General features: G+C 36.2%; 2 protein-coding genes across 2 annotated transcripts; one reads left to right on the top strand and one right to left on the bottom strand.

Annotated features, from left to right (window-relative positions):
- Nucleotides 1–4,326: 4,326 nt before the first annotated feature.
- Nucleotides 4,327–23,981, top strand: LOC143468535 (multifunctional protein CAD-like). The gene is made up of 44 exons (XM_076965862.1): nucleotides 4,327–4,533; nucleotides 5,226–5,367; nucleotides 6,634–6,761; nucleotides 6,860–7,005; nucleotides 8,104–8,245; nucleotides 8,909–8,983; nucleotides 9,112–9,278; nucleotides 9,352–9,492; nucleotides 9,632–9,818; nucleotides 9,968–10,146; nucleotides 10,219–10,332; nucleotides 10,433–10,552; nucleotides 10,676–10,816; nucleotides 10,898–10,978; nucleotides 11,876–12,064; nucleotides 12,244–12,368; nucleotides 12,726–12,864; nucleotides 12,996–13,103; nucleotides 13,187–13,452; nucleotides 13,619–13,874; nucleotides 14,021–14,221; nucleotides 14,296–14,442; nucleotides 14,511–14,618; nucleotides 14,703–14,829; nucleotides 14,980–15,122; nucleotides 15,240–15,476; nucleotides 18,465–18,534; nucleotides 18,641–18,753; nucleotides 18,889–18,993; nucleotides 19,073–19,357; nucleotides 19,480–19,564; nucleotides 19,644–19,810; nucleotides 19,988–20,152; nucleotides 20,238–20,369; nucleotides 20,497–20,698; nucleotides 20,997–21,112; nucleotides 21,240–21,461; nucleotides 21,546–21,995; nucleotides 22,165–22,306; nucleotides 22,450–22,646; nucleotides 22,990–23,145; nucleotides 23,256–23,360; nucleotides 23,431–23,525; nucleotides 23,654–23,981. Exons 1-44 carry the CDS (start codon nucleotides 4,440–4,442, stop codon nucleotides 23,766–23,768), a joined length of 6,825 nt encoding a protein of 2,274 aa, XP_076821977.1. The 5' UTR covers nucleotides 4,327–4,439; the 3' UTR covers nucleotides 23,769–23,981.
- LOC143444204 (uncharacterized) lies at nucleotides 16,874–18,123 on the bottom strand. The gene is made up of 2 exons (XM_076943360.1): nucleotides 17,526–18,123; nucleotides 16,874–17,445 (listed from the first exon to the last, which is right to left on the bottom strand). The coding sequence occupies exons 1-2, from the start codon at nucleotides 17,824–17,826 to the stop codon at nucleotides 16,874–16,876; spliced, it is 873 nt and encodes a 290-aa protein (XP_076799475.1). The 5' UTR covers nucleotides 17,827–18,123.
- Nucleotides 23,982–27,438: the final 3,457 nt, after the last annotated feature.

The following is a 27,438-nucleotide window of genomic DNA, read 5'->3' as shown; positions in this document are numbered from 1 at the left end:
TAAATGTTGAAAGAATTCGTTCGATTATATCACAAACAATACACAAACCGATTAAAATGCGCAAGTAGAATTATAAGTTATCCTCAAGGCATTAACACTGCATTGCAAGGTGAGGACTGGGCGGTTTTCTAGAGAAAGCTGTTTGTGAACGATTGCACGTTTCTGAATTTACTAAGTTTAAAAGCAAATTATAATAAAACAAAAATATTAAATAAACATTAAGAATTTGTGAAATTTTGGAATGTATTTGTTTTTTCATGAAAAACTATGTCACACCTAAACGTTTTTACAATCGACACATTATGTTTTACTACAAATTAGGTTTTAAAGGTTGTCGGATACTACACATTGTTGATTTCCGAACTAACCCTAGTCAAGATTTATGACCAATATAATAAATACATTACTACAAAAAAACACATTAAGTTAGTTTTTTAATAGTTTTTTCACAACCACCATCCCAGTAAACATCATTTATTGCAGTATTCCACGGCGATTAGATTACGATCATAACCGCTGTCTGCTGATGAGTGATGACATACGGCACGTGGTAGGCATCGTAGATTTAATCCGGTTTACTTAAGAATTAATTCTGCTTAGTTAGTTAAATTTGTGGCTACCTTACTACTGTATTAACAAATGATTGGAACGTTCTGTATCGCCGCAAACGGGAGTGCAAACTGCGAATACATACCCCAGTAAACGTTACTGTACTTTAACCGACAACACCTTTAACTAACAACTTTCCGCATACATTCAGGCTAAACTTTTTCTGGACCTGGCATTCGGTCGCAAATGATTTCTAAACGAAGCATTCTGCAGAGTCATGCTATATATTTTACGTAATAATGTGGAAATTATTTCACGTCACCGCCTCTTGGCTAGTAATGGTAGGGCCGCTAGGGCGTAGAATTTTTTTGAAAGCAAAAGTGGGGCCTGGGACAAAAAAAGTTAAGAAACACTGGCGTAAACTAAACAAAAATATATGGCAGGAAGTCTATCCGAGTGAACAAGGTCGGAAGCGCAAAGATAAACAAAAGGTAAATTAAAGAAAAATGTTCCCAGAGAAATCAATAAAATTCTGTTATATAAACTCGACTCGAGGTTTGGAATAGTTTCTGTGACCTTGAGCCTTCACCGTCACAGTATTCATTGAATTGTAGTGTAAAACCTTTTAAACAAATATAATTATAAAATTGTTGTTATACACATTCTTTAACTTTAAGCTTATAATACAGTGTAATGATAATATTATGGCTAAATTTGTTTTATTTGAATTTCATATTATCTCTGTTTCTCAAGTTATTATTTGGAAACATTGCTAACACGTGTTTCAAGGCATATAGTATTTGCTGAATATCTGCAAAGCTTGGCTGAGTTTGAAGCTATTGAGTGATTTTTATCTTATTTGTACTTTCTGACGGTGGAGAATAACTGAAAGAAGAACTTGTTCATCTCTGTTTTAATAAACGAACCATGTAGTTTTAACCCCTCTTGTTTGGCGGGATTGGCCTTCAAATATTTCTTTAGAAACAGTGAATTAGATTATCAAAAAGTATAGGCTATACATTATAGTTTATGACATTTCAGTTCGAGTTGCATTTGAACTACAGTGAGTAATGATACTAACCTACAGTAGATACAGGCCATATGCAGTTACCCTCTAAGTCTAACCCATAATTTGGTTCGCAAGGCTCGACTTCACGCTTGATGGAAAGAAAAATTAGGGAGAAAATGTGTCATGCGATGCTGCCGATCTGAGAATTCACAGAGAGAGAAAAACGAATGAGAAAAAAGCGATGTGAAAATGTCCTAAAGGCGGGTAAACGCACGTGGGTGAGCGTGTTTCAGATTAGTGAGAATGATTTGATGTTTGTTTGTTTTATCTGTGCTGATGAAAGCGTAACCATAGCTGAATTAGTAAGGCTCAGCAAGTGTCCATTTACTGATTTGCGTTGTCAAGATAATAAAAAATGCAATGACTTGCTTTTTGCCATTCTCAACGGAATTAGAAATTAGGTAACAGCAAAGGCGGGAACATTTTTGGCGGTATATCTGAGATCTAATGCGTGCAGTTACAGAGTTATTGTGGTAAACTCGCGGGAACAGCAGAGAAGTATATGCTCATTGCTCATTAGGCTATTTATATGACAATAAAAGTTGGTCAGTTTTGATGGGAAGTAGAAATAGGCTAGCTTTAGAGAAAGTGTAAATGTATTTCATACTGTTGGGTGCATGATGATTGAATTGTAGCTAGCCTATTTCACAAAAAAAACTTTTTTGGCTTATGAGTCGTTTGCTGGCAATACCTCTTAGTTAAAAATGTGGCACCTGCATGCACAGTATTCATCAACAGACACGCCAAACTTTTTGTCTTCTTGCCGTTTTATTATTAAATAAATAAAGAAAATCTGGTTGTTTAAAATATGCTAATTTATATATAATAAACAAAGAATTGAGGCTTCAGAGCACTCCATCACACCCAGGATGGAAAGTTTACCCTGCGCACATAACTGTGTGATTTTATGCACAATTTTGGAGCTTTTTATCGAAAATTTGCACAAGAAAATTGAATCCACGGTTCTTTTGTAGCAGTTTGTAATTCCTACTGTGGTCTTATAAAGCATATGCTACGAGCTACGGCACAGTGCTAACACAAGTCCACTACTTCACTTGTTCACAATACCATTGCACATGCTGAATATATGCTGAGGCTAAAATTGTGCCAGCCACAAAAATTTTGTCATAACGCTCTTGCCCAAGCTCTAAGACATTAGTTCTCAACCTTTCATGGTGGGTGGCCCCCTTACTTTAATCCTCAAAATCTGTCATCCTCTGCTCATTAATAAAAAATTTAGATTGTTGATTGCAAAACACTTCTTACTTCGCTACTGCATGTGAGTAAAGGCCGCTAATTTTGCACAGCAAGCACAAAAATGTGAGAAACTGTTTCCCGCTTTGCCTTCTCTTCCCTTACTACTACAATATGCCTCACTAGTGAGGCATCTGCTTGAGGTCCCCGGTTGAGAAACCCTTCTCCAGAATGTTGCCGCAATTGTATTTTAACGCACAAAACTGTGTTAAACGGATAAATCCTGTAAATACTGTGAATGAAGAATAACGTACGGTCGATGTGCCCAAATTTTTGATGCAGTAACTTTACACATCCGCAATGTCTTTTTACAGTACGTTCATTATCAAAACAACTAGCTTACTAGCCACTGCAAAGTATGCCTATTTTTGGTCAAGCCTCCTTATCATGTACGGAAAAATCTGATCAGCCACATCTTTACAACTCTTGCTTTTTATACCTCGCACTTCGTATGTAACCTAATTTTTAAGTCAAACGATACTGTCTTTTTTTCTATCCTTTACGACCATGACATCTGCCGGCGAGTATACACTACAATAATATAAAAGTAAAATTTCGGTAATCGCTTTATATTCACGTGTATTCAGTTCTCAACACGTAACGTTGTACTGACATGGTTATTTTGACTTTCGTAGCCTTTGGCAGGCAAGTTACTGTAATGAAACATCTGGAGTTTCAACATGCATGTTCATCAGCAGGACAGCTACCCAGATTTTTTTATTTCATGTTTTTGCTGAGCGGCACCCGAATCATACAACAGGGACTTCAGTATGTGTAAAGCTATATCAGCAACACAACGAATCAGATCCTTCTATATATAATTTGCATAAATGCATGATATGGGATCAGATGGTACTTTGTTCCATTCTGTTACCAAGGGTCGGCGTATCAGACAAGAAAAGGCTGTCAAAAGTAAAAGTTGTTTTATGCCTTATAAACAAAAATCCCAAAATTCCTTTCTTTTGTCATTTCCTGATGGGAAAATGATGTGTAAATAAACAAACTGATATGCTTTACGTCTGTCCACTAACTAAATTTATCGCAGAAGACCGAGGTTACAATTAAAAAAAAAAGGGTACAATCTTGCACTGCAGCGTAAATCCTACCAGATTTGCGATTGGTAAATGTACACTGTGAGGTGGAAGGCCCATTTGTATGAGGTCATTTCCAAAACATCTGTTAACAGCAGTACAGTAGTCGGCTGCATGTGCGAAGCTTGAGTTCGAGTCGAACAGAAATCATGACAGTAGCAAACAGACTAGATTTTAATGCTCTAAAATCGGACGCAAAAATATAATCCTTGGCAAAAATTAGGCAATCGGCACAGTATTCAGTAGGTTATATAGACTACGTATAACAGGCCTTATATAGGCTTTTGGATGTTGAAGTTCTTTTTTCCTGTTATCTAGTTGTATAGGCTACAGTTTTATGGTTGTTCTACTTTTTGTAGCCTCTGCATAAAGTAACAAAGTGTTAATCTTTTTAAACTATAGGTGTTATTGGTATCTTGGGCATAATTGTGTACAAAGTGGGCTATACGACAGTAGACACTTATCAGAACATTGTCATGAAAAGCAAGGTTGCAACCCTACACTTAGATGATGGAAGCAAATTTGTTGGAAAACTGTTTGGAGCATCAGTTGATGTTGATGGAGAAATTGGTTAGAGTGTTGCGGTCTCGACATAATAGTTGCTTTATATGTATAACAGTTTAATACTTATGCATTCAATGTTAACAAGAGATAATAGATGAAGTAGGATACTATTTGGGGTCTATTATGCAACCAAGTGATACATTTGTATACCCCTATTAGAAAGTTTGCGTCGAATGTGTCAGATAAATATGCCGTTGAATATAACGCCCAGAATTCCTGCCATGCCAATGTAATACTAAACATGTGGAACAGGGTGGTTCAAGACTTCCAGCATGAAGGGCCACATTAATGTTTGAGGAAAACATTCATATTGGCTTACACTTCAATGATGTGTGACCTATCTCGAGTTGTGGGTTAATGTAATGCGTTTAAATGAAATGTAGTTGTGTTTAACAACTGCTGATTTTGCCATGGAAAATACGGTGTAATGAAAGTGTCCCCATGCCGCAAAAAACTGTCTACGGGCCATTTGAAGCCCACGTGCCAGGATTAGGACCACTCTGATGTAGAATATTGGGTGAAGTGTCAATGCTGCGTCAGAAATATGGAGCATAAGCCAACTTTCTTCATCGCAGAAATCTGACACATCGTAAAAACTTTGTAGTAGTATTATACACTAGATTGCTTATTTGCTTCCATGTTGTTATGTAGAATTTTTGTCAAAATTTGTGTGATATGGCTTAACTTATGTTTTGCAGTTTTTCAAACGGGAATGGTTGGATACCCTCAGTCGCTAACTGATCCTTCTTACCAGCGTCAAGTAATTGTGCTAACTTACCCATTAATTGGCAACTACGGAATACCAAATGAAGGAGACGATGAGTTTGGATTGTCTAGATGGTAATATTAATCTCTACCATTTTCTCACTCTCTTATTTAGTCATGCACAAACTTTCAACGGAATAACATCATATATATTTGCATTTACAGTTGTACTGAGTTAATATATAACATCCACAGTTAATACAACAACCACTTACTATATGCATCCAAATTCCTTGGGACATTAGTTTTCACCACTATGAAAATCCCTGGTTAATACATTCAGCCACCACTTAATGCAAGCATCAACAAACTTTTTCCACAAAAGGCCAGATAAGAAAGAGAACTGACGATCACGTGCTGGATACCCTTTATTCAATGGGTTATATACAATATAGTAAGCTCATTTGTTGCACAGTTAGTTGGGCTGTAGTTGGTGATTGCCGACTTATTATTACGTCAACTTTCTATTTCTTATGCTGGCAAATTGTTACCTACTGTTTTCAAAAAAAATCTTATTATAAATGAAAATCTAACCAAACAAGCTGTGCAAGAAAACGGCTATTTATTGTAAACAAACAATAGTTGATTATAACGTATATTTAATCAAGCAGACTGTTTTAGAACATCAGTCATTGCAGTTAAATAACATGCTCAATGCTATTAAACAAAAAGTAGACGACCATCTCAGAAAGGCAAACCTCGTTGCACATATTTTTCTGTGTTGAATGAACACAGTATAATACATTAATCGCATTTTCCCCTAGAGAGCTGTTTAGTTGCAGTTTTAGGAAAAACAGTTACCACAACCACCACTTAGTTCATCAAAAATATGCTGGTGCTAAGGTGGACGTATTAATTAACCAAATTCTATTATAGTAAACTAACAAGTTTTTTATGTGCAACTTGAAATGATGCATAAGCTGACATGCAAATCCATACAAGCACATGCATTTGCATCTGAATATATAACCAGAACACAATATTTATATACACCCATAATATATCTGTAGGCTGTGAACGCTAATAGTTAGCTTAAGTTTGTACGTTAGAAAAATTTTGATGAAAAATTGAATTTGTTGAAAACAAGTTTTTTTGTTTCATCAAATAACAATTTGCAAGGCATCACTGTCATGGTATTATGGTGCCATCACACAATATACACATTTAACTGTTAATACCACATGTTTTTAATATACAGTAGTAGCTGTATAAATAGTTAGATGTTAATAAACTTTCACCAAAACACGTAAATTTGTAAAAAAATTCTGCAAAAGATTTCAAAATGATTTATCATTGACAAGCATATAATGGAAAGGTTTTTATTAATATTATTTATGACAGGTTTGAATCTCATGAAATTCATGCCGCTGCATTAATTGTCACGGAGTGTTGTTATGACCCAAGTCATTGGTCTTCAAAGATGGATCTTTCTGCATGGTTGGAGAAGCATAATGTGCCAGCAATTGAAGGTTAACTTTGGATCTGTTACAAGATTTCTTTATCTCTTTTCTGTATTTGGTTGATTGCTATTTCTATGTAAATTACTGCAAGGTATATTTTTCTGCAGGCATAGATACAAGGGCATTGACTAAAAAGATACGCTCCCAAGGTACAATGTTGTGCAAGATAAGAGTTGGAGATCAGAATCTTAAAGTCAAAGAAGAATTTCATGATCCAAATGCACTACACTTAGTAAATGAAGTCTCTATCAAGGTACTGATTTTAGCGTATGATTTTAAATATTATGTTTATTTTCCTGTTTTTATCTTTAACATGTTTGCATCTGGGCTGTAAGACAATGGTTCACTGCTTTAGCTGCATGGAAATTGTCAACTAATTTTTCATCTTCCAACAAAGCAATGGAACTGTTAAAGCCTAATTTGTCAACATTTTGCCACCCATGTTTTCAGTTTCCATTAAACACATAAAGCATGTCATAATTATTCAAACTTGCATGCTTACACCATAACCCTTTGAGTCGGTGCCTATACGTGCTTTCTCATATTTATATACAGAACAAATGGAATCGGGTATAATGAATGAATAATAATCTGTTGAAAACTTTTGTTTTCTTAAGATGCTATCTGGCCATTTGCTATTGTCCCAAGCAATAAGATACTGTAAACTTATTATGGTTTTGTTAAAGTGGGGGTTGCATGGTAATTTTGAGAAATATTTTAATATGGTGATTGGTGAATTTGAATGAAATCTTCCAATTTGAATTCCTAACTATAGTAACACTCTGGTTATTTGTTTATTGACAAAACCCATAAAAATAAACATGGAAGCTTGCAGTATGCTCGACATATTTTAAAAACTAGCCCTTTGTAGTCTAACCTATATGCGTAACACAAGCCGGGTGTTAGAAGTAAAATTTTCACCAACATTTTCAAGACTGTTAGAATGCTGTTATGTTATTACCATGCGAGCTGAAATTTAGTAATTATAGATCATGCTCCCATGTGGTGTTCATGATGGTTTTGTCAGCAGTACGACTTGATACTTTGCAGGCGTTTTTAAAAACTTTTTTCTTAAAGAACCAATAAATATTTTCCATTTGCCGTTTTTGCATATGACAAACACTATTGTTTACTTGGTACTGAAGATTAAATCATAGATATGACATTTTAAAATGTTTGGCATGAATACAAACCACGGTATCAATAAAACATATATGCATATGTGGAGTAGTGTCATAAACCAGAAATCAAGAAAGTAAACCAAAACTGTTAAAGCACTCCTGTAAATGCTTCAGGTAGCCTATTCTTTGAGACTTAGAATACATTTATTTCACAAAACCAATGCTTGCAGGCTCCAAGAATTTACAATGAAAGTGGTGACTTTCATATTGTGGCTGTTGATTGTGGAATTAAGCATAATCAGATCAAGTGCTTGTGCAAACGAGGAGCAAAAGTAACTGTGGTGCCATGGAACTACGACTTCAACAAAATTGGTATGTTTCACTTAAAGCTTCAGAAAAAATGTTATAAGAACTCTGATCGTTTTTATTCTTGGACACATTGATAAATGGTTGTAACATCAATCAAAATGTCTGTATTCTATAAATATGTTTCTAAACGTTTCCACTCTAGTTTTGTGTATGAGTTATAACTTCCAACTTTTTGCTTCTTAGAAATAAATTTGTTATTTAGTATATTTTGAATTTGGTTACCTTATTTCTATGGTTTAAATAAGGCCTTATTTTTATGTTCACATTGTGTCTTTCACTAAAAGAATTATTCATGACTGGCAGTATTTGTTTATCATGATGGTATATTGCAAAATTAATTTGTAATATACCAACTTTTAATTCCAACTCTGGCAAACTTTCAAGCAATCTCCTGTGAAGGGCTGTTAAAGACACTGATTGTTGTAAATTTGAGTCCTGGTATCATCCTGATATGTTTATGGAAAGCACTTTATCAATTTTTTCTTTTCCATTTGCTACGAATCTTGTCTCTGGGTGTTGAAGCACATGTTTTTAATTTTGGGACCCTCCTGATTCAAAAACCATATATATAATGTGCATGTTATGGTGAACCAAAGTTATAAGAGAAACCACAAAAAACCAGATTTGCCATGAAGCAATATCAATTCCAAACTTGTTTTTCATTAGAATTTGACGGATTGTTCTTGAGCAATGGTCCAGGTGACCCAACAATGTGTGAAGAAACTATCTCATACATTCGAGGTATGCAATATAAGCCATGAATGCAATAATATATAACACATTAATGTGCATTATTGAAAGTCTTGTTGTAAAAAGTGAGCTTCAGTAAAGTAAAGTAAATGTGGTATTTGTTCATGTTAATTTCAAAGTATTTCTGGAGAGGAAGGTTCCATTGCCATTATTTGGAATTTGTCTTGGACATCAGCTGCTTTGTCTTGCATTGGAGGCTCCAAGTTTTAAGATGAAGTTCGGAAATCGTGGACATAACCAACCTTGCTTGCTATGTGGAACACAGCGTTGTTATATCACGTCCCAGGTGACATTTCAAACTTTGTTGACATTTGTGGTAAATATACTTACAACTAACTGTGATTGCATGATATAAAAAGAATCATGGATTTGCTATTGACATTACAAACCTGCCGGAGTCGTGGGAACCACTGTTTGTCAATGCAAATGATGACACTAATGAAGGGGTTGTTCATAAAAGCCGGCCTTTTTTCAGCTGCCAATTTCATCCTGAGCACACAGTAAGAATAAAGAATTTAAGTTAAAATTTTTCTTTCATTATGTTCTTAATTCTGACCATGAATATACACTTATACAAAAATAATACACTTGGTTGACCATTTCACATAAGCAAGTTTAAAGAGTCCAAATCTCACGTAGCCTGGACCTTGCGATTTGGAACCAATTTTTGACGTTTTCATGGAATGTGTAAAAGTGTATCGCAACAATGCAATCAAGAATAAACCAGCAGTGAGAGACATTTTAGATCATTGCCTTGGAGTGCAACCATATACAAACAACTACTTTCTTACAAGACCTAAAAAAGTTCTCATTTTGGGTTCTGGTGGTAAGTGATTAATTGATAATCTATTTTTGTCAAAAAATACACTTCCTTGTTTCCAATTATTATTGTAGTTAAAGTTATGTTTATTGTAGCTCAATCAATGTGGTAAATTCATTGTTCCTACTTCAAACAACTTTTTTTACACTTTAAAGGTTTGAGCATTGGCCAAGCAGGAGAATTTGATTATTCTGGGACACAGGCCATTAAAGCAATGAAGGAAGAGAAAATACGTACGGTTTTGATAAATCCAAACATTGCAACTGTGCAAACATCACGTGGCCTGGCAGACAAGATATATTTTCTCCCAATCACTCCTGAATATGTTACCCAGGTACATGATGTAAAACCAAGATTTAATAAATTTCTGTGATGAGGTTTAGTGACCACGTATTTAATGTTATAGGTCATTGCTTGTGAACGGCCGGATGGCGTGCTTTTAACATTTGGTGGTCAAACTGCTTTAAACTGTGGTGTGAAGCTAAACAGGCAGGGAGTTTTCAAGAAGTACAATGTTGAAGTAAGTTACTAAGTTAATTACCAACCTGCTTAAAAGATGGGGTGTGAAACCAAATATCTTTAATTACCAAAGCACGAGTACAGGGTATTGTTGAATGCAGGTCTTGGGGACTCCAATTTCATCAATTGAAATGTCAGAAGATCGAAAAGCATTTGCTGAAAAAATGCTGGAGATTGGAGAGAGAGTTGCTCCCAGTGATGCAGCCTACAGCATTGAAGAAGTAAATTATTGTCATTTAAACTGATTGTACTTATTTTAAAATAAATTTATTTTGATCCTATGTACCGCATAGTATAACTAACTAACTATGTGAATTGTTAAATATAAGGCATGCTCCTTTTAGGCCCAGTTAATTGCGGCACGCATTGGTTACCCAGTTCTGGTGAGAGCTGCATATGCCCTTGGTGGTCTTGGTTCAGGGTTTGCTGACACAGAAAAGGAACTGATTAAAATTGTACAGGCGGCTTTTGCTCACACATCCCAGGTTTTTTCAATTTATAAAATCTTGATTTTGATATATAATTATTTTTTACTGGTCATATTAATCAAAGCTTGTAATTTGTAGGTATTTATAGATAAATCTCTTAAAGGCTGGAAAGAAGTGGAATATGAAGTTGTCAGAGATGCCTATGATAACTGCATTACTGTAAGTACTTTTACCAGTTGTTGTATTCTTAGAATAAAAATTCTTAATAATCCTTTTATTTTTAAAGCTGAGTGTAATTGAGAATTTTGGTTAGCTAACTGCAATGCCTAAATATCACTAAGTTTGATACATGTACTGTAATCAGTAGCAAAGGAAGAAACTTTCAGTGGCTATCTCCCTTTAGTTTTTGGAGAGACGTTAACTCTAGCTCTGATTCAATTGTGTTGTCATTTCAAAGATGTTCGTTTCTCGCATCACTTTGCACCCATACATTTATCTTTTTTGCTTGGGATAATAAACTTGCCATTGTCGTTTGTTTGTTTCAGTTTGTCAGTTGTCACATTATCTCGTTAGATTTAAGTGTGCTTTGTAGGCATTATTCTCATGTAGCATGAAGTTAATTTCAAATGTTTCACATAGTATACTTACTACAAATGTGTACTTACTTAAACCTAACAAAAATCTATATTCTAATGTAATTCAAACCTTACTTTTATTAATTACAAACAATTAGGTTCAATTTTTTTCACATGTTGATTTTTCCCACCAATCATCTATACTCCATTTTGTGGACTGCCTGATACTTTGCGTTACCTTCAATCGAGAAAGGGGAAACTGTTGTTTTAAGCACAATATCTGACACAGCAGTTTAAGAAGCGTTAACTTATTACAAATTTTACCTTGGTAAAGAAGATTATTTTGATGAAACAAAGTTGAAAATTTTCTGCCAAAGAATTGTTAACGCTAGAGTACTTACGTTACAGTGACTACTGGTGCGAGATTTTTATTCAGCAGTATAATTTCAACAGTATACATAAATTACACTTAGCTCTAGTTGTTTTGTTTCACTTGGATTGGATGATGTATATATAATTTAATGTTAAACTACTTACTTAGGTTTGCAACATGGAAAATGTGGATCCACTTGGCATTCACACTGGGGAATCGATAGTTGTTGCCCCAAGTCAAACTTTGACTAATCGGGATTACAACAGATTACGCTCGACTGCAATTAGTTGCATCAGACATCTTGCTGTCGTCGGCGAATGCAACATCCAATATGCTCTCAATCCTGAATCAGATGAGGTTTGAAACTACTATTGTCTACTTAAAATTTTGAGACAAATACCAACCAGATGGGCCAAAACCTTTACTATAATATCGAGCAAGAGATTTTTGGTTAATGGCCGTTGTTTTATGGGGTTCGTTTTGATTTTATGGAGCTCATTTCACATTTTCAACAAACCACTTGCAATTTATGTTAGTTTTTCATCATTGAAGTAAACGCACGCTTGTCTCGAAGTTCTGCATTGGCTAGCAAAGCAACTGGCTATCCACTCGCTTACATTGCTGCAAAGCTTGCCCTTGGTATTGCTTTACCTGATATAAAGTAAGATTTTCATATTTACATTTACGTGGGGCAATTTTCCAGTAAGCTTATTACATACTTACAGTGTTCTTTTTCTTCCTTTTGTGCATGAAATTTCCTATATGCATAATGCATATATTTTGTAGTCCGTCAAACTATTCGTTTTGCATGTTTAGGATACTTTTATTTAAATGGAATTTATGTAAACTTTGCATGGCATGTAACGAATCTAGCAGGTTGTTTAAAAATGTACTTCAATAGATTAATAACAAAAGTGTTAATTTGCATCTTAAACATGTCCTGGTAAATGCAACTTTCCTTGTTTACCAATAAAGCGCATGTACATTCATGGTATATTTGTATGCATTAATCGAATAGGAATAGTGTTACCAACTCCACAACAGCAAACTTTGAACCCAGTTTGGATTATTGTGTTGTGAAAATTCCACGATGGGATTTACGAAAGTTTTCAGGTGTCAGCACTGAAATTGGAAGTAGCATGAAAAGTGTTGGTGAGGTAAGGTTTTTTTCATCCCTTTCTATAGTTTACACCACTTCTTATTGTTTGAAATATTAAAAAATACTTGCTTATTAAATGTTGTTTTATTATTTATTTATTTTCCCTGGAACTATCCTGTTTAAATTTAGGTGATGGGCATTGGCGTAACTTTTGAAGAAGCATTTCAAAAGGCTCTTAGAATGGTTGACAGTAACTGTATGGGATTTTGCTATGGGCTAGAACAACTTTCTGATGAGGTAGTGCTTTTACCCTTGGGTATCTGTGCAAGTTTATGCTACATTGTTTGACAACTTGTTTACATTTCTTCTGTTACTTACAGGCTCTGCGGACTCCAACTGACAAACGTGTGTTCGTTCTTGCATCTGCTTTGCAAGCAGGCTATGACGTTGACACTCTTTATGATCTTACGCATATTGATAAGTGGTTTCTTCACAAATTCAAAAACATAGTAACTACAACTAAAGATTTGGAGGATCTTGGTGGGAATGGAGATGGCGATCCTTTGCAAACAATTTCAAAAGATCTTCTCCTGCACGCTAAGAGACTGGGATTTTCCGATCGACAAATTGCTCAAAGTACTAAAAGGTATGAACCCTGCGTTGGAATCTAGGGTCAAGTTTAGTTGCAACTTGCAGGTATACTAAATAGCAGTGGACATGAAATATAACATACAAATCAACAAATCACATACAGATTGACAACTTGCTGGGTTTCTTGGACTGGTATATTTCATTTGTTGGTTTTGTTTCAGTACTGAGCTGTACATAAGGGAATGTCGAAAATCGTTTGGAATTTTACCAAGTGTTCGACAAATCGACACAGTTGCTGCTGAATGGCCTGCATCAACCAATTATCTCTATTTAACTTATGGAACTGGAATCGGTGCTGAAAATGATGTAGCTTTTCCTGGAAATTCTGTAATCGTTCTTGGGTCTGGAGCTTACAGGATTGGCAGTAGTGTTGAATTTGACTGGTGTGCTGTGCAATGTGTTAATGAATTGCGAAAGGTAATTTTTATCTGTCATAAGGCTGCCTGATATTATGTTTGTGCATAGTACATGCTACGTGTCACGATTAAATTAATAAATTTCAATGAATATATAATATGTTTTCTCCATTTCATTGCACTTATTATTCACTTCTTTTCATTTAGCTTGGTTACAAGACAACAATGGTTAATTGTAATCCTGAAACTGTCAGCACAGACTATGATCAGTGTGAACGATTGTACTTTGAAGAATTATCGTTTGAAACTGTGATGGATGTCTGTGATAAAGAAAAGGCCTTGGGAGTTATTGTTAGCATGGGCGGCCAGTTACCTAATAACATTGCAATGGCTTTACATAGGCAAAAAGTAAATGATTAAATTTACTGTTAATAGAACGTAGTACATCTACTTTCTATAACTTAATTTCTTGTTTTGGTTAGATTAATGTATTAGGAACATCTCCAGAGTCTATAGATAATGCAGAAAACAGATTCAAGTTTTCAAGAATGTTGGACAATATTGGCATTAGCCAGCCAAAATGGAAAGAAGTCACTAATATTTCAGAAGTTCAGCAGTTCTGTGAAAAGGTATTTTATCTTTCAAGTTATTTTGAGTTACTAATTGAAATTGGAATTTTACAGTTCACCTCTCATAGGTGAAGTACCCATGTCTTGTTCGACCATCATATGTTTTGAGCGGTGCAGCAATGTCTGTAGTCCATTCAGACTTGGATCTTAGCGAATATCTTGAATCGGCAGCAAAGGTAAACAGCGGTTACCTTGAAGCCTCTGGAATTCAACATGTTATAGCCCAGTAAGCCTTCTTATTGACTTTTTGCTCACTACAGGTTTCAAAAGAACATCCAGTTGTCATTTCAAAATTCATCTTGGAAGCAAAAGAAATTGATGTTGATGCAGTTGCAAGTGAAGGCAAAGTTATTGTCATGGCTATTTCTGAGCATGTAGAAAATGCAGGTAAATTGTCTGTTTATTTGTTGGTGTATTTCCAGATTTTGGATCTTTTCCTTTAATAATTACAGGAAGATTATCCATTATCCTATTGAGGCTTGTTGGTCTTGCTAATTGTTAATTGTTAAGGGTTATCATTCTTTAATAAATTTTTAGGTGTTCACTCCGGCGATGCAACACTAGTAACACCACCTCAAGACTTGAATGAACAAACCATTGAAAAGATCATTCAAATTGTGTGTGCCATTGGCGGAGAACTGGAAGTCAATGGGCCCTTTAATCTTCAGCTAATTGCTAAAGTAAGTTAAATTAGCAAATGTATTTTGCCGTGCACACAGTGACTCTGTGGCGCATAACACTTAAATGCTTGAGCAGGTTTAGACTTTGTTTTAAACACGAAAGTTGCATTTTTTCAGGAAAACCAGCTGAAAGTGATTGAGTGCAATGTCCGTACCTCCAGATCATTCCCATTTGTATCAAAGACGCTAGACTGTAATTTTGTTGCTATAGCAACTCGTGCGATTATGAAACTGCCGCTTAATTTGTATGGCTCGCTACCTCGTACTGTATTAGGATCTTATACTGCCATGCCTGATGCATCTAAAAAGGCGACCATAGTGCTGACCAATAACTGCTCTCGAGTTGGTGTTAAGGTATTTGTATTTTTAGCTATTTATTACACTGTGCTGCGTTTGAAAATTTTTTTTCATAGGTCAAAGATGTTTTAACTGTTTCTGAATCGATTTTTTGCGCTGAACTCAAAAATGCAACCAGTTTTTTTCAATCAGGTCAAGTTTTTTTTCTATCACATATTTAATTATGCTAGCTTTGGTCATTATTGTGCACAAAGAAACTAATTTCTGGGGTAGCTTAATTGGTCATGCATGTTGTCAATTTTCGCAAGATGGTATTTTTATTTGAATGTAAGGTTTTTGCAATGACAGCCATTTTAAATACTAAAAAAATATAATGACACAGTTGAAATAAAGGCACTTACAACTAACCAAGAAAGCTTCCTAACACATAATTTTGTTCAACGGCGCTCAACTTAAAAGTAGAAGTTAATATGTTACACTATAGACACGTAAACACTTCACATCACAAATGTGTTTTAAATGTGAAATACTTGCCAACATCAATGTGTGAAATAAAAATGAAGTGTTCGAAATAGCTTAACACAGAAAGCGTTGTGCGGCACATGATGATATTACGACGTTAAATGCAATAACAATATAAATACAAATGATTTATGCTGACAAAAAGTGTCGCTTCAAAGATTTTCTTCTATGTGTGGTATTGGGAAGATCTCTTTTTAAGCACCAACAGTAATCTGCAAGCATGTTTACATCCCAGTATCCTTGGTACCTTTCTTCCATATGGCGAAGGTCTTGGTGGAATCTCTCTCCCTGTTCTTCGCTGTAGTCACCACAGTTGTCAGGAAAGTAATCTAAATGCGAACTCAGAAAGTGCATTTTTACAGACATCCGGGCTCCAAGGGATTGAAAACTTTCAAGCAGCTCTTTAACCTGTGCTTCATAATCAGGGCTTCTATGCTTTCCAAGGAAGTTTGAAATTACTGCTCGAAATCCTGTCCATGCTCTTTTTTCTACTGCACTCATGTGTGCAGTAAAACCTTCGTCTTTCATCAGCTCACGGATCTGTGGCCCATCAAAGACTCCTGCTCGTAGCTTCGCTTCAGAGATACGGGGAAATTTCATTTGTAAGAACTTGAAGGTTGGGCCATCCTTATCAAGTGCTTTGGTATAGTTTTTCATGAGACCAAGTTTAATGTGGAGAGGTGGCAAAAGAATATTTTGTGGATCAACTAAGTAAGCAAATTTGACATTTTTAAAACCAGGTGTAAAACTTGTTCTGGGTGGCCAGCTAATTTGTGTGTAGTGGCGATCATCAGCCCTCGAGTCCCACAGACACAAAAAACATGGATGTTTAGTGTAACCGGCCTGTAACCCAAGAAGTATTGAAATCATTTTTAAGTCTCCACATATTTTCCATTTGTGTTGGCTATACTGAAGAGATTTCAAAAGGAATTTCATGTCTTCATATAGCATTCAGTGAGCTTCACTGAATGTCCAACAGGAACAGAACCAATCTTATTGCCATTGTGTAGTAATACTACCTTCAAACTCTTTACAGATGAGTCCAAAAACAATCGCCATTCTGCCGAACTGTAGACTATGCCCAAAGCTAATATTAATCCTGAAACATCTTGACAGTATACTAGGGAATGGTCTTCGTCATAATTGAAATATTTTCTAAACTCTTTATCTCTATACCGATACCAGAAATATGTGGTGCATGGAGCTAGCAAGTTGTTCTCACGTAGTCGTGATCCTAGGAGCTGAGCGGATTCTTTGGTGAGATTTAAATCTCGTGTTAGGTCATTCAGCTCAGGCTGTGTAAGAGGCTTCGGTTGGCTTGTACTTTGCTCTGCATCCCATGTGTCTTGTTCACTTGCTTTGCTCTCTGCAGATGAAGAACACTCCATTTCACTTATTTCTCCAGGTGGTTCTGGAACAGGAATACCAGGGCCATGTGGTACTGGTTTCATGGCTGAAGAAACATCAGGGTACTTCACATGTTGTTTGTTCTTCCGGTTTATTCCTAAAATGAAAAAGAACACTTTTACTCTTAAATCAAGCAATTAATGAAAATGCCTCCATACAGTGCAAGTATCAGCATACCTTGTAAGTTGGTCATGCAAAAATAACAATCAGTGACATGGTCTTTTCCTTCTCTCCATACCATAGGAATACCAAAAGGAAGGCTCTTTATTTTCTTTAGGCTCCATAATCTCAAGTTTTCAACGCAGGCTTTACAACATATGTGCGGAGCAAATGCCTTGTCCTGATCGCCTAGTTTTACTCCAAAATACGCATAATATGCTTTCTTAACAAACTGCGTAATTTTTGCTTGGCGACTGCGCAGGGTGACCTTGCCACATATGTAACAGAACCTGTCTGGATCGTTTTTGCACTTTCTCATTGTACAGTACTGTAAAAACAAATCATCTAAACTGCACACTAAACTAGCCTGTAAAAACAAGTTCAGAAGTTTAACTTTTCAAGCACCAGGTGCATTCGTTATGTTCTTCTCATTGTGATGTCACTCAAGTTTCATCAAAACTTAATTCAAAAGCTAAATCATTTTTATGACACCACAAATCTCAATCGCAAACGCTGAAAGCTGAAGTTGTCAAAAATTTCAAATGCAATTTGCAAAAAAACTAGACCTGATTGAAGAAAACGGATAACAGTTTTGGATTCAGCATCAAAAAGTACACTAAGAACTGTCAATACTTTAGTAACCTAAAAATTAACGCAGCACAGTGTTATTTATGAAAATTTGTGCACCAATTTGATCTCCTGCCGCTTTATTTCCGTGACTGATTGTATCGATATTCGATATACTATATAGGGAATCGTCAAATATAAGGCACAACTGGTGAAAACAGAACTTTATTTTCTGGGCAATGGGAATAAATTTGAATTTTGTGAAAATATATAGAATAACATTTAATATATAAATAACAGTTGCGCCTTATATTTAATGATTATTATGCATGGTGGCAGCCATACTATATCTGTATGAGGAATGTTCATATTCATTGAATACGCTTTTAGGTTCCTCAGTTTTCTTTCTCCCGCTTGGGTGGAGCTGATGTTATGCTTGGTGTTGAGATGGCTTCAACAGGTATTACGTAACTTAAATGTTATACAGCTGAATAATACGGAATTTTCTTATATATTTATACTTATGTTTATCTTTATTTGCATAAATTATTTTTTTTGTTTTAAAGGTGAAGTAGCATGCTTTGGGGAAAGTCGATTTGACGCTTATCTAAAAGCTTTGTTAAGTACAGGATTTACTATGCCCAAGAAAGATATTCTGCTTTCAATTGGAAGTTACAAGGTAAGTTAGCAATTACTTGTATTTTTAAAATTTCTTTTTGCAGGAGTTGTTGTATGTCATTGGCTGATGATATTCATATTTTTTCAGCCCAAAATAAATATATACTTTTAACCAATTTAAGCACTCAATTTACAGCACAAATCTGAACTACTTCCATCTGTACGAACACTGGAAAACTTGGGATTTGTTTTGCATGCAACTGTGGGCACTGCAGATTTTTATACTGAGCATGGCATTAAGGTAATGCGCTATTGGTTGTGTTATCTTGTTGGCAGTAATTAAGATTATTGTTAATAGTATGTTGTTTAATTTTCAACAGGTAACTACTGTTGATTGGCCATTTGAAGATTCTGACAAAAAGCCGCCCAAAAATGATCTGGGTCAAAAACCAAGACAGTCAATCATGGACTTTTTGTCTGGAAAAGCTTTTGGTTTGGCCATAAATCTCCCGATGAGAAGTGGAGGATGCAGTGGAAGTGGAAGCTCGGCTCGCCATGCATCAATGTCTTCAATTACAACAAGAGGATACAAGTTTCGACGCCTTGCAATTCAGCTCTCATTACCTTTGATCACCGACGTGAAATGTGCCAAGTTATTCGTGCAGGTATTATCTTGTTGTTGAACGAATCTTGGTCTTGTTTTTAAAACTTGTCAGATACATTTCGTTGGCTTTGTTTGTTTCGTAACGAATTGAAAAACATTAAGCAAGGTTATACAAAACTACAGGCACTTAGAAAGTTGAAATGCAAATCACCTGTTTTGCAACCACATATTGACTGCATTACTTCTCAAACACTTGTAAAACTACCAGGTAAGAACATTCTGATCTCTAGTTTACTTTTTACAAATTACATTTTTTTAGATTAGCAAATTTTTTGGCAATATTTCAGGATTGATTGATGTGCATGTTCACGTGCGAGAGCCTGGTGCCACCCATAAGGAAGATTGGTCAACCTGCACTGCTGCTGCATTAGCTGGAGGAGTTACGACAATATTTGCCATGCCTAATACATCCCCAGCAGTTGTTGATGAAGCCAGCTTTAATGAAGCCATGAAGGTATGAGTAGCACTGTTCATGAAATATGTTATCTTTGAATGTGTTCATGTGGTTTGACTAAGCATTGTTTTTTAACATTTTTGTTTGTTCTTTTTTTGTGAATTACTATATCCAGAAGAACTCAGTGACATCATATAATGTTGAAATGTTTTATATATCTACCTCTTGTATTAACAGCTTGCAAAGGCGAAGGCAAGGTGCGACTTTGCATTGTATGTTGGAGCAAGTTCTACTAATGCCTCAAAGATACCAGCATTGAGCTCTCAGGCTGCTGGCTTGAAGATGTATCTGAATGAGACTTTCACAACTCTCAGACTTGATGACATGACTGTCTGGATGGAGGTGCTAACCGTAAATTAGTGGTCTCACTTCTTTGGCTGTGTCATGTAGTTGTTCATACAGTTACCCTGCCACATTTGAATTGCAGCATTTCCAGTCATGGCCTAAAAATGTCCCATTATGTTGCCATTCTGAACAAAGGACAATGGCAGCTGTTCTGTGGTTAGCAGAAGTATACTCTCGCCCAGTTCATTTCTGTCATGTTGCTCGCAAAGAAGAGGTGTTTAATTACGATTGAAACTACTATTGTAATCTTCTTTCTTTCAACAACTTAAAAATTGTTTTACACAATTTCAAACAACAATTTTTGCATGATCTGATATCATCATTGATTTTGTTCTGATTAGATAACGCTAATTCGTATGGCAAAGGAAAGAGGTTTGCTTGTTACTTGTGAGGTTGCACCACATCATCTATTTTTGAGTGAAGATGATTTGGACAAAGTAGGCCATGACTTTGGACAGGTGCGACCTATGCTTGCGAAGAAATCAGACCAAGATGCATTATGGGAGAACCTTAATATAATTGATTGTTTTGCTACTGATCATGGTAATTGTTTATGATTGTTAGTTTTTGATCTTAACGCTACAATTTTCTTTGCTAAATATTGTATACTGCAATCTGTATTGAATCTGCAATCTGTGCTGTAGTACTTGATCATAAAAATACCAAGGCATATATTATACCCATTGTTATTACACTAATTTGTTGGCAATCACAGCACAGTTACAGACAGCAATGAAGTACTTACACATGTAAGCCTAATTACTTAATCATGCGTCCAAATCAGTTTAGGATTTCCTCATTATGGCTTGAAAAAAATACATTTTGCTACTTTCCGTTTTAGCTCCCCACACAACTGAAGAGAAATCTTGTGCCAAGCCTTGTCCAGGTTTCCCAGGATTGGAAACTATGCTTCCACTTTTGCTTACTGCTGTTGCAGAAGGAAAACTTACTTTAGAGGTTATTAGTTTCCTTTTTTATTGGTTATATGGTCTTCGTTTATCTTAAATCATCTTTGTTAAAAATGAAGAAAACATGCAATTCTAATCGAGGCTTACTCAAAGGTTAAATTTTTTTTTTAATTCAGGACATTGTTCTTCGTTTGCATACTAACCCAGCAAGAATATTTGGAATTCCTGTATCTTCAGAAAATGATACTTACATAGAAGTTGACATGTCTGCATCTTGGGTGATTCCTGAATCTCCACGTTTTTCCAAGGCCAAATGGACACCGTTTGCTGGACGCAAAGTGGTTGGAACTGTTTCTAGGGTGGTACTACGTGGAGAATTGGCTTACATTGATGGGGAGGTTAGCATTAATAGAAGCAATAACAAATGTATGTGTTTTAGAATCATTTACTTTAGTGTAACAAAATGGAAATTGGACGTTTAGGTTTTAGCTAAAAATGGATTTGGACGAAATATCCGTACTGGTGAAGTCAGGCCTTTTGCTCCTTTAGCTCCAGCAGCCTACATATCACCAACAGCAGTTCCACCTCCCAGCCCACTGCCCTCTCCTAACATTCTTGGTCTGCCCCCACAAATCCATCGTCTCTCTGAGCCACCACAAGGGTTACCCTCTCCATTTGGGCCACTGTCTGAAAGTGCCACACCTCAAGCAGGCCTGACAGTCTCAGTTCAACAGCAACCAACTGCTATTGAACTGCTTGGCTCTGGTGCGAATCTGGCACCAACCAAAGAACCAAACACATTCGGCCTAGCAGGACAGCATGTGGTTAGCGTTGTGAATTTCACCAGGGAACAGCTCCACTATCTCTTCAACACAGCTCATTCACTGAGAGTAGCTGTTCAACGTGATAGACCAATAGCTAGCATACTGAAGGTAACTAACTACTGGAAATCTAAATCTGATTGCTTCTGAGTTTTTTAGCGGCGTGTTAATTAAAAAGTTGTTGGTATGCTTGAACGACAAGGCAGTGGTACTGCATTGTACAAATTTTAAGAATAGTAATGCATTTTGCTGCAAAAACTTTTTAGTGCTATGTTTGCAGGGAAAAGTTCTTACCACGGTGTTCTATGAACCAAGTACAAGAACGGTTTGCTCATTTCACTCTGGAATGGTTCGTCTGGGAGGCTCTGTGATTGATGTCAATGAAAAATATTCGTCTGTCCAGAAAGGAGAAACTTTAAATGGTAGCTTTCCACCGTTGACCAGATTAAAGTGTATACAAGTTATATTTAATGTAAATTCTGAAACGTGATGTTCAGCTTTTTGTCATGGACACTTTTCTATGTAGACGCTGTCATAGATGCTTTTCTTATAACTCTTTATGTAGATTCAGTGCAAGTACTTTCCCGTTACTCTGATGCTATTGTTCTGCGCCACCCCGCTCCTGGTGCAATTTCACAATGCCTGCCTCAAAGCCACTGTCCTATAATAAATGCTGGTGACGGATCTGGGGAACATCCAACGCAAGCCCTGCTTGATGTTTTTACCATAAGAGAGGAACTTGGAACTGTGAATGGAATGACAGTAAGTTATGGGATGTCTGCTTTCGTGATGCGTTTGCCTCTGTAAGATTTAAATCGGAACGTTGTTGCTGAACATGTTCTGACTGTAGCACATTTTATTAAAGCACTGTTTTTTGTGTTCAGTAGAACTTTTAGTTAGTATCACAGAGGTTTAATGGAGGAATATTTATGTTTAAAAGCAGTGTTAATTATTTGGAAAATAAAACCTATTGCCAAGAAACTTGCAATCATTTAACAGTATATACAATTATTTTGGTTTAACCTTAACTCATTCATTACCAATGCGTCACTAGTCCAGTCTTTATTCAAGCATTTTTTATAATTTCATTTACCCTTTAATTTAGATCACCCTTGTTGGAGATTTGAAGCATGGAAGAACAGTTCACTCTCTTGCTAGGTTGTTGACTCTCTATCGTGTCAATCTACGATATGTAGCACCCGAAGGACTTTCAATGCCTCAAGATGTCGTGGATTATGTTGCTTCTTGTCATATACATCAGGTATGAATGCATCCTGTTAATGAGCAGTTTATCAATTTCCACCCGTGAAAACTGCAGTAATATAGCAGGATGTGTATAAGCTTGTTGTGATTGATATCTTTGCTATCAAGGCTGTGTATTCATCTATTGAGGAAGCACTTCCTGATACTGATGTGTTGTATATGACAAGGATACAAAAGGAAAGGTTCCCGTCAACAGAAGCTTATGAAAAAATGGTTTGTAGCACCAATTATTAGCTATTCCAGTAGAAATTCTACTTTGTTTAAGTCAAAACTGTGTTCTTAGGCTTCAAAACAGTTTGTGCTTACTCCTCATCTGATGACCAAAGCCAAAGAGAAGATGGTTGTCATGCATCCTTTACCTAGAATTACAGAAATCAAGTATGTGATTTTTCATCTTTACTGAGAATTAGATGTTAAAAATTTCGAATTAGAAAACAGTTACTCTAATTTTGAAGGTTTTGACATTGAAGTTTATTCTTCCAACGCAGTTACTTTTTATTTTTCAGAACAACAGTTGACAGTGATCCGAGGGCAGCATACTTCCGTCAGGCAGAATACGGCATGTTTGTGAGAATGGCGCTCTTGTGTGCCATTTTCGGCAAGTCGCTTGACTTGAAATGAACTGAACTTTTGTAGTTATATTGTAGTAGGCAAAAAGCTGATAACCAAACATTACACTTCGTTCCATCCTATACTTGCCAGCCACCATCCGGCAACACATGACTGCACTGCCAAAGTCTTATGTAAATTACTGTATTGCCTAAACGTTGTGCATACCATTTGTTTTGTGTACCTATGGCCAAACTTGCAGTAAATACAGCTTGCCTTATGTCTTTTGCAGTTTGAGTGCGAGTGCACTTTTCTTTATGTGCACCTTTTAGTACTGTATTTGAGTTTTGAGATACAATCGTGGCCGCGTGCAGCAATGAGGGTGGACGCGTACAATGCCAAAGTGTCCCTTTCGGTCTGGATCAGTGGTGCTCGAACCCAGGGTCGCGACCCAAACGTCGATCGCCATGGACATTTTGTTCGATCGAGAGTCCGTCCGGCTACAAGTTTCTAATGGTACTTGAACATAGAAACATACTCGTTGCCTGAAAAACGTGACATTGTTGTGGTGAGACCTGAGACAAGAAGTCAGTAAAGCAGCTTTGTGGAATAGATATGTGTGTATACAGATTATAGCTAATAGGCGATTTATACATTTAGGCAATTTATTTACACCGGGACCCTAACAATTTTGCACTTATATAGCAGCTATTCTGCAAACGGAAGCTACCAAAGGCGAGATGTAAATAAAATAGTACAGTTTAAAATCATGAAGGCTATCTTCTGCCTAACAAAACCAAGCAGCAACATGGCTTATTTAACTGATCTACTCATAGGTAGGCTTACCATACGTCCCGTTTTAGCCGGGACAGTCCCGCATTTTAAGGCTTTGTCCCGGTCAGTCAACCAAAAGTCCCGCTTTGGCATTTAGTCAGCCAGCATTGCTTCACACTACACGAATATTAGCATGCTGTGATTGGTCTGTTTAGCCAACTTGCTGAAGAACAGTGCTCGATGCGTGTTCTTGTTTCGTTGTGTTAAATGTGAAAGTTATTGTTACGTCATTCTAGCGGGTAATTGGTCCAGTAGTGAGTTGATTGTTAACGCATTTGCTAGTTCAGTAATAATAGGCTAGAAGGAGAAGGTGATCTTTTTGCAGTAAGGTTATTGAAAGAACTTATTTCGTACCGGTAATTATTTGCATTTCCTTCTGTAAAAAAACATTTGAATTTGAAAGCCCTTATCACCTGCAAAATTAACACGTACATTTCCTGCTGTGATTTTTATGAGAAAATAAAGTCGAATAAAGACTTCTTGAAGAAAGTATTGTCTACACCAGGGCTTCCCAAACTTTTTTGCTCGCGACCCCTTTCAAACTTCTGAAGTTTTCGGCGACCCTTCACGTTTAAATTGATAAGCAGTGCGAAATATACATTAGTCATTAGTGACATTTATTGAGATACAAAGACTGAATTCAAGCAACCAGTACTCAAAGCCTACTTACTACTTTACACATATGTAGGCTACTGCAAACAAAAAAGCACACACATTTATTCAGTGTGATTGGTCCGACTGCTTTCTGCTACAAAGCAAGTCCAGCCGTGGCTCAATATCTGTTAATGCTGGTCTCAAGGCGGTTTCTATGTTTATTAGGCTGGAAGTATATTTTGTTTTGATTGTATTTTGTACTTCGTGTAAAATTGGTATACGCTCTGCGACCCCCAGTTTGGGAAGCCCTGGTCTACACTCTACAGAAAAGTATGATTGGACGATTATGTAAATTTACAAATGCTTGAACATTGTTTTGTTTCCAAGTAAAATGCATTATTATAGTTTTTCTTAGTGTCTTACTACTTTAGTTGTCCCTGACGATAGGAATCCAATATAGTTTCATACTCTTAGTAAAATATGAACCACATTTATCTGATAAGGCTCGTTGTTCTGAAGCGTCGTCCCGTTTTTTAAGCACAAAAATATGGAATGCCTGACCAGAGGTAAAAAAAGAGATGGCCAAATAGCCTAGTGAATTCACGACACTATGTTCAAAAATCCACTCCGGTATACAATGGATAGGCAAAGCATTGCTAGTGTGACGTCATATTGACAGACAATGTGTTCATACCTCATTTTAAAAACCGCTAGTGGGCACTAAAGAGTGTCCGGATTTTAGGCCACGAAAATATGGTAACCCTACTCATAGGTGACTTGGGCGTTGGGAAAAGGAATAATCGCAACATAAGAATGGCATAATATGCGATACTAAAATTGTTCGGTTAAGACATGATTATCGTTTGCTCATAATTGTAAGACTTTTAATCCGCAACGAACAAAAGCTGATTGTTTGTTCACAAAAGGCAACTTGCATAAGATTAATTCAATTTTTACTGATGAAAAATACCTAATTATAAATTAGAAAAATGAAATTTGTACAGCATTTATTAACCGGCGTAATTTTTATGTAAAATTTCGTTCTCAGGTAGAGTGGATGCAGCAGGTAGCTTACGTTTTTATTTGTGAATTTATTAAGCGTCTTCTACTGTACTAACTCATGGCAAGTAAGGAGTTGGGGAATAATTTTTCAACTTTTATCGAGATTGGTATTGCACTTTACCGGCGACATTTAACTTAAATTGCAAACTTATACAAAAAGATACGAATTCGATGCCAATGCAATGCATTCATTGGAAATACCATTACGAGTTTTATGCATCACCGTTTCTGCACATTATCTATCGTTATAAAAAACTAAAATAATTCAATACCAATATTTCGTGATTCCTCATTTTCCTAGAATTAGTGTGACGCTGTGTTCTTTGCCCAGTTGGTAATATATCGGTAGTACGCATGTGCCCAATGGAACACAAACCTAAATACAGGCTGATATGCACAAATATTAAATACTTTTCTTATTCTTAGAGACCCGAATCTTATACAGTTGGATGAAACTAAATTCTTTATTTTACCAATCGCAAAGACAACGGAACATTTTTAAAGCGTTTTAGTAGGTTCAGTTTATTTTTTTTGTAGATTGGTGACCCTGACCGATCAAATCTTTTGTTCACTAAAAAAGCTTGAATTAGCATGACTGTCACGTGACACTTCTTGATGGAAATCGGCTGGTTCGGCTATCTTTTACAGTAGGCCTACAGACTTCTTTTTGTTAGTTTTTTCAATGTTGAAGAACAATAAATTTTCAAAGTTTGTTTATATTTTTGATAGATACCATACATATAATTTCTCCACGGAAATTCTGACCTAAAGAAACAATCACATCCTGGTATATATCACCGCATATACTGGTACTATAGGCCTACGTTCTCCTTATAGAAGATTAGTCTTCCTACTTCATGACGATCGATTTATGCTCCGAGGACGCGTTAAAATCCCAAACTGTCCTTCCTTTTGGTAATAAGATTTTTGCTAATATCTTTAATTCGAATTGACAGCATCTGGCCAACAAATGTACGTGTAGGCCAATGTTGTGTTTCTTTACTTTTTTAGACATATTACGGCTTTCTTATGTTGAACTCCAAAAGCATTCAGGAAATGAATTTGACGCCAAGGCAATAGGCTTTTATTCGAGTGTGTGGCAGCATGATGGTAAACGTCACATTGTGTTGTCACGGATGACAAATGTTGTTACATTCAAAGTCTATGACGATATTTGCTTGATGTAGTAGTTTTTAAAGATAAGCTTAGAGCAGGACAAATGTCTAGTTCTTTTTTATCAATTAGCACAGTG

This window comes from Clavelina lepadiformis, chromosome 1 (assembly GCF_947623445.1).
Source record: "Clavelina lepadiformis chromosome 1, kaClaLepa1.1, whole genome shotgun sequence".
Taxonomy (NCBI): Eukaryota; Metazoa; Chordata; class Ascidiacea; order Aplousobranchia; family Clavelinidae; genus Clavelina; species Clavelina lepadiformis.
The sequence above is the reverse complement of the archived record's forward strand: the minus strand, read 5'-3'. Positions and strand labels throughout refer to the sequence as shown.

Coding starts and splice junctions, on each gene's coding strand:
- LOC143468535 (XM_076965862.1), top strand. CDS start 4,440: ATGAAAAGCAAGGTTGCAACCCTACACTTAGATGATGGAAGCAAATTT. Junction 12,369..12,725: donor ATTGCTTTACCTGATATAAA/GTAAGATTTTCA, acceptor TTAATCGAATAG/GAATAGTGTTACCAACTCCA. Junction 13,104..13,186: donor TAGAACAACTTTCTGATGAG/GTAGTGCTTTTA, acceptor TGTTACTTACAG/GCTCTGCGGACTCCAACTGA.
- LOC143444204 (XM_076943360.1), bottom strand. CDS start 17,826: ATGAGAAAGTGCAAAAACGATCCAGACAGGTTCTGTTACATATGTGGC. Junction 17,446..17,525: donor TTGCATGACCAACTTACAAG/GTATGCTGATAC, acceptor TTTTCATTTTAG/GAATAAACCGGAAGAACAAA.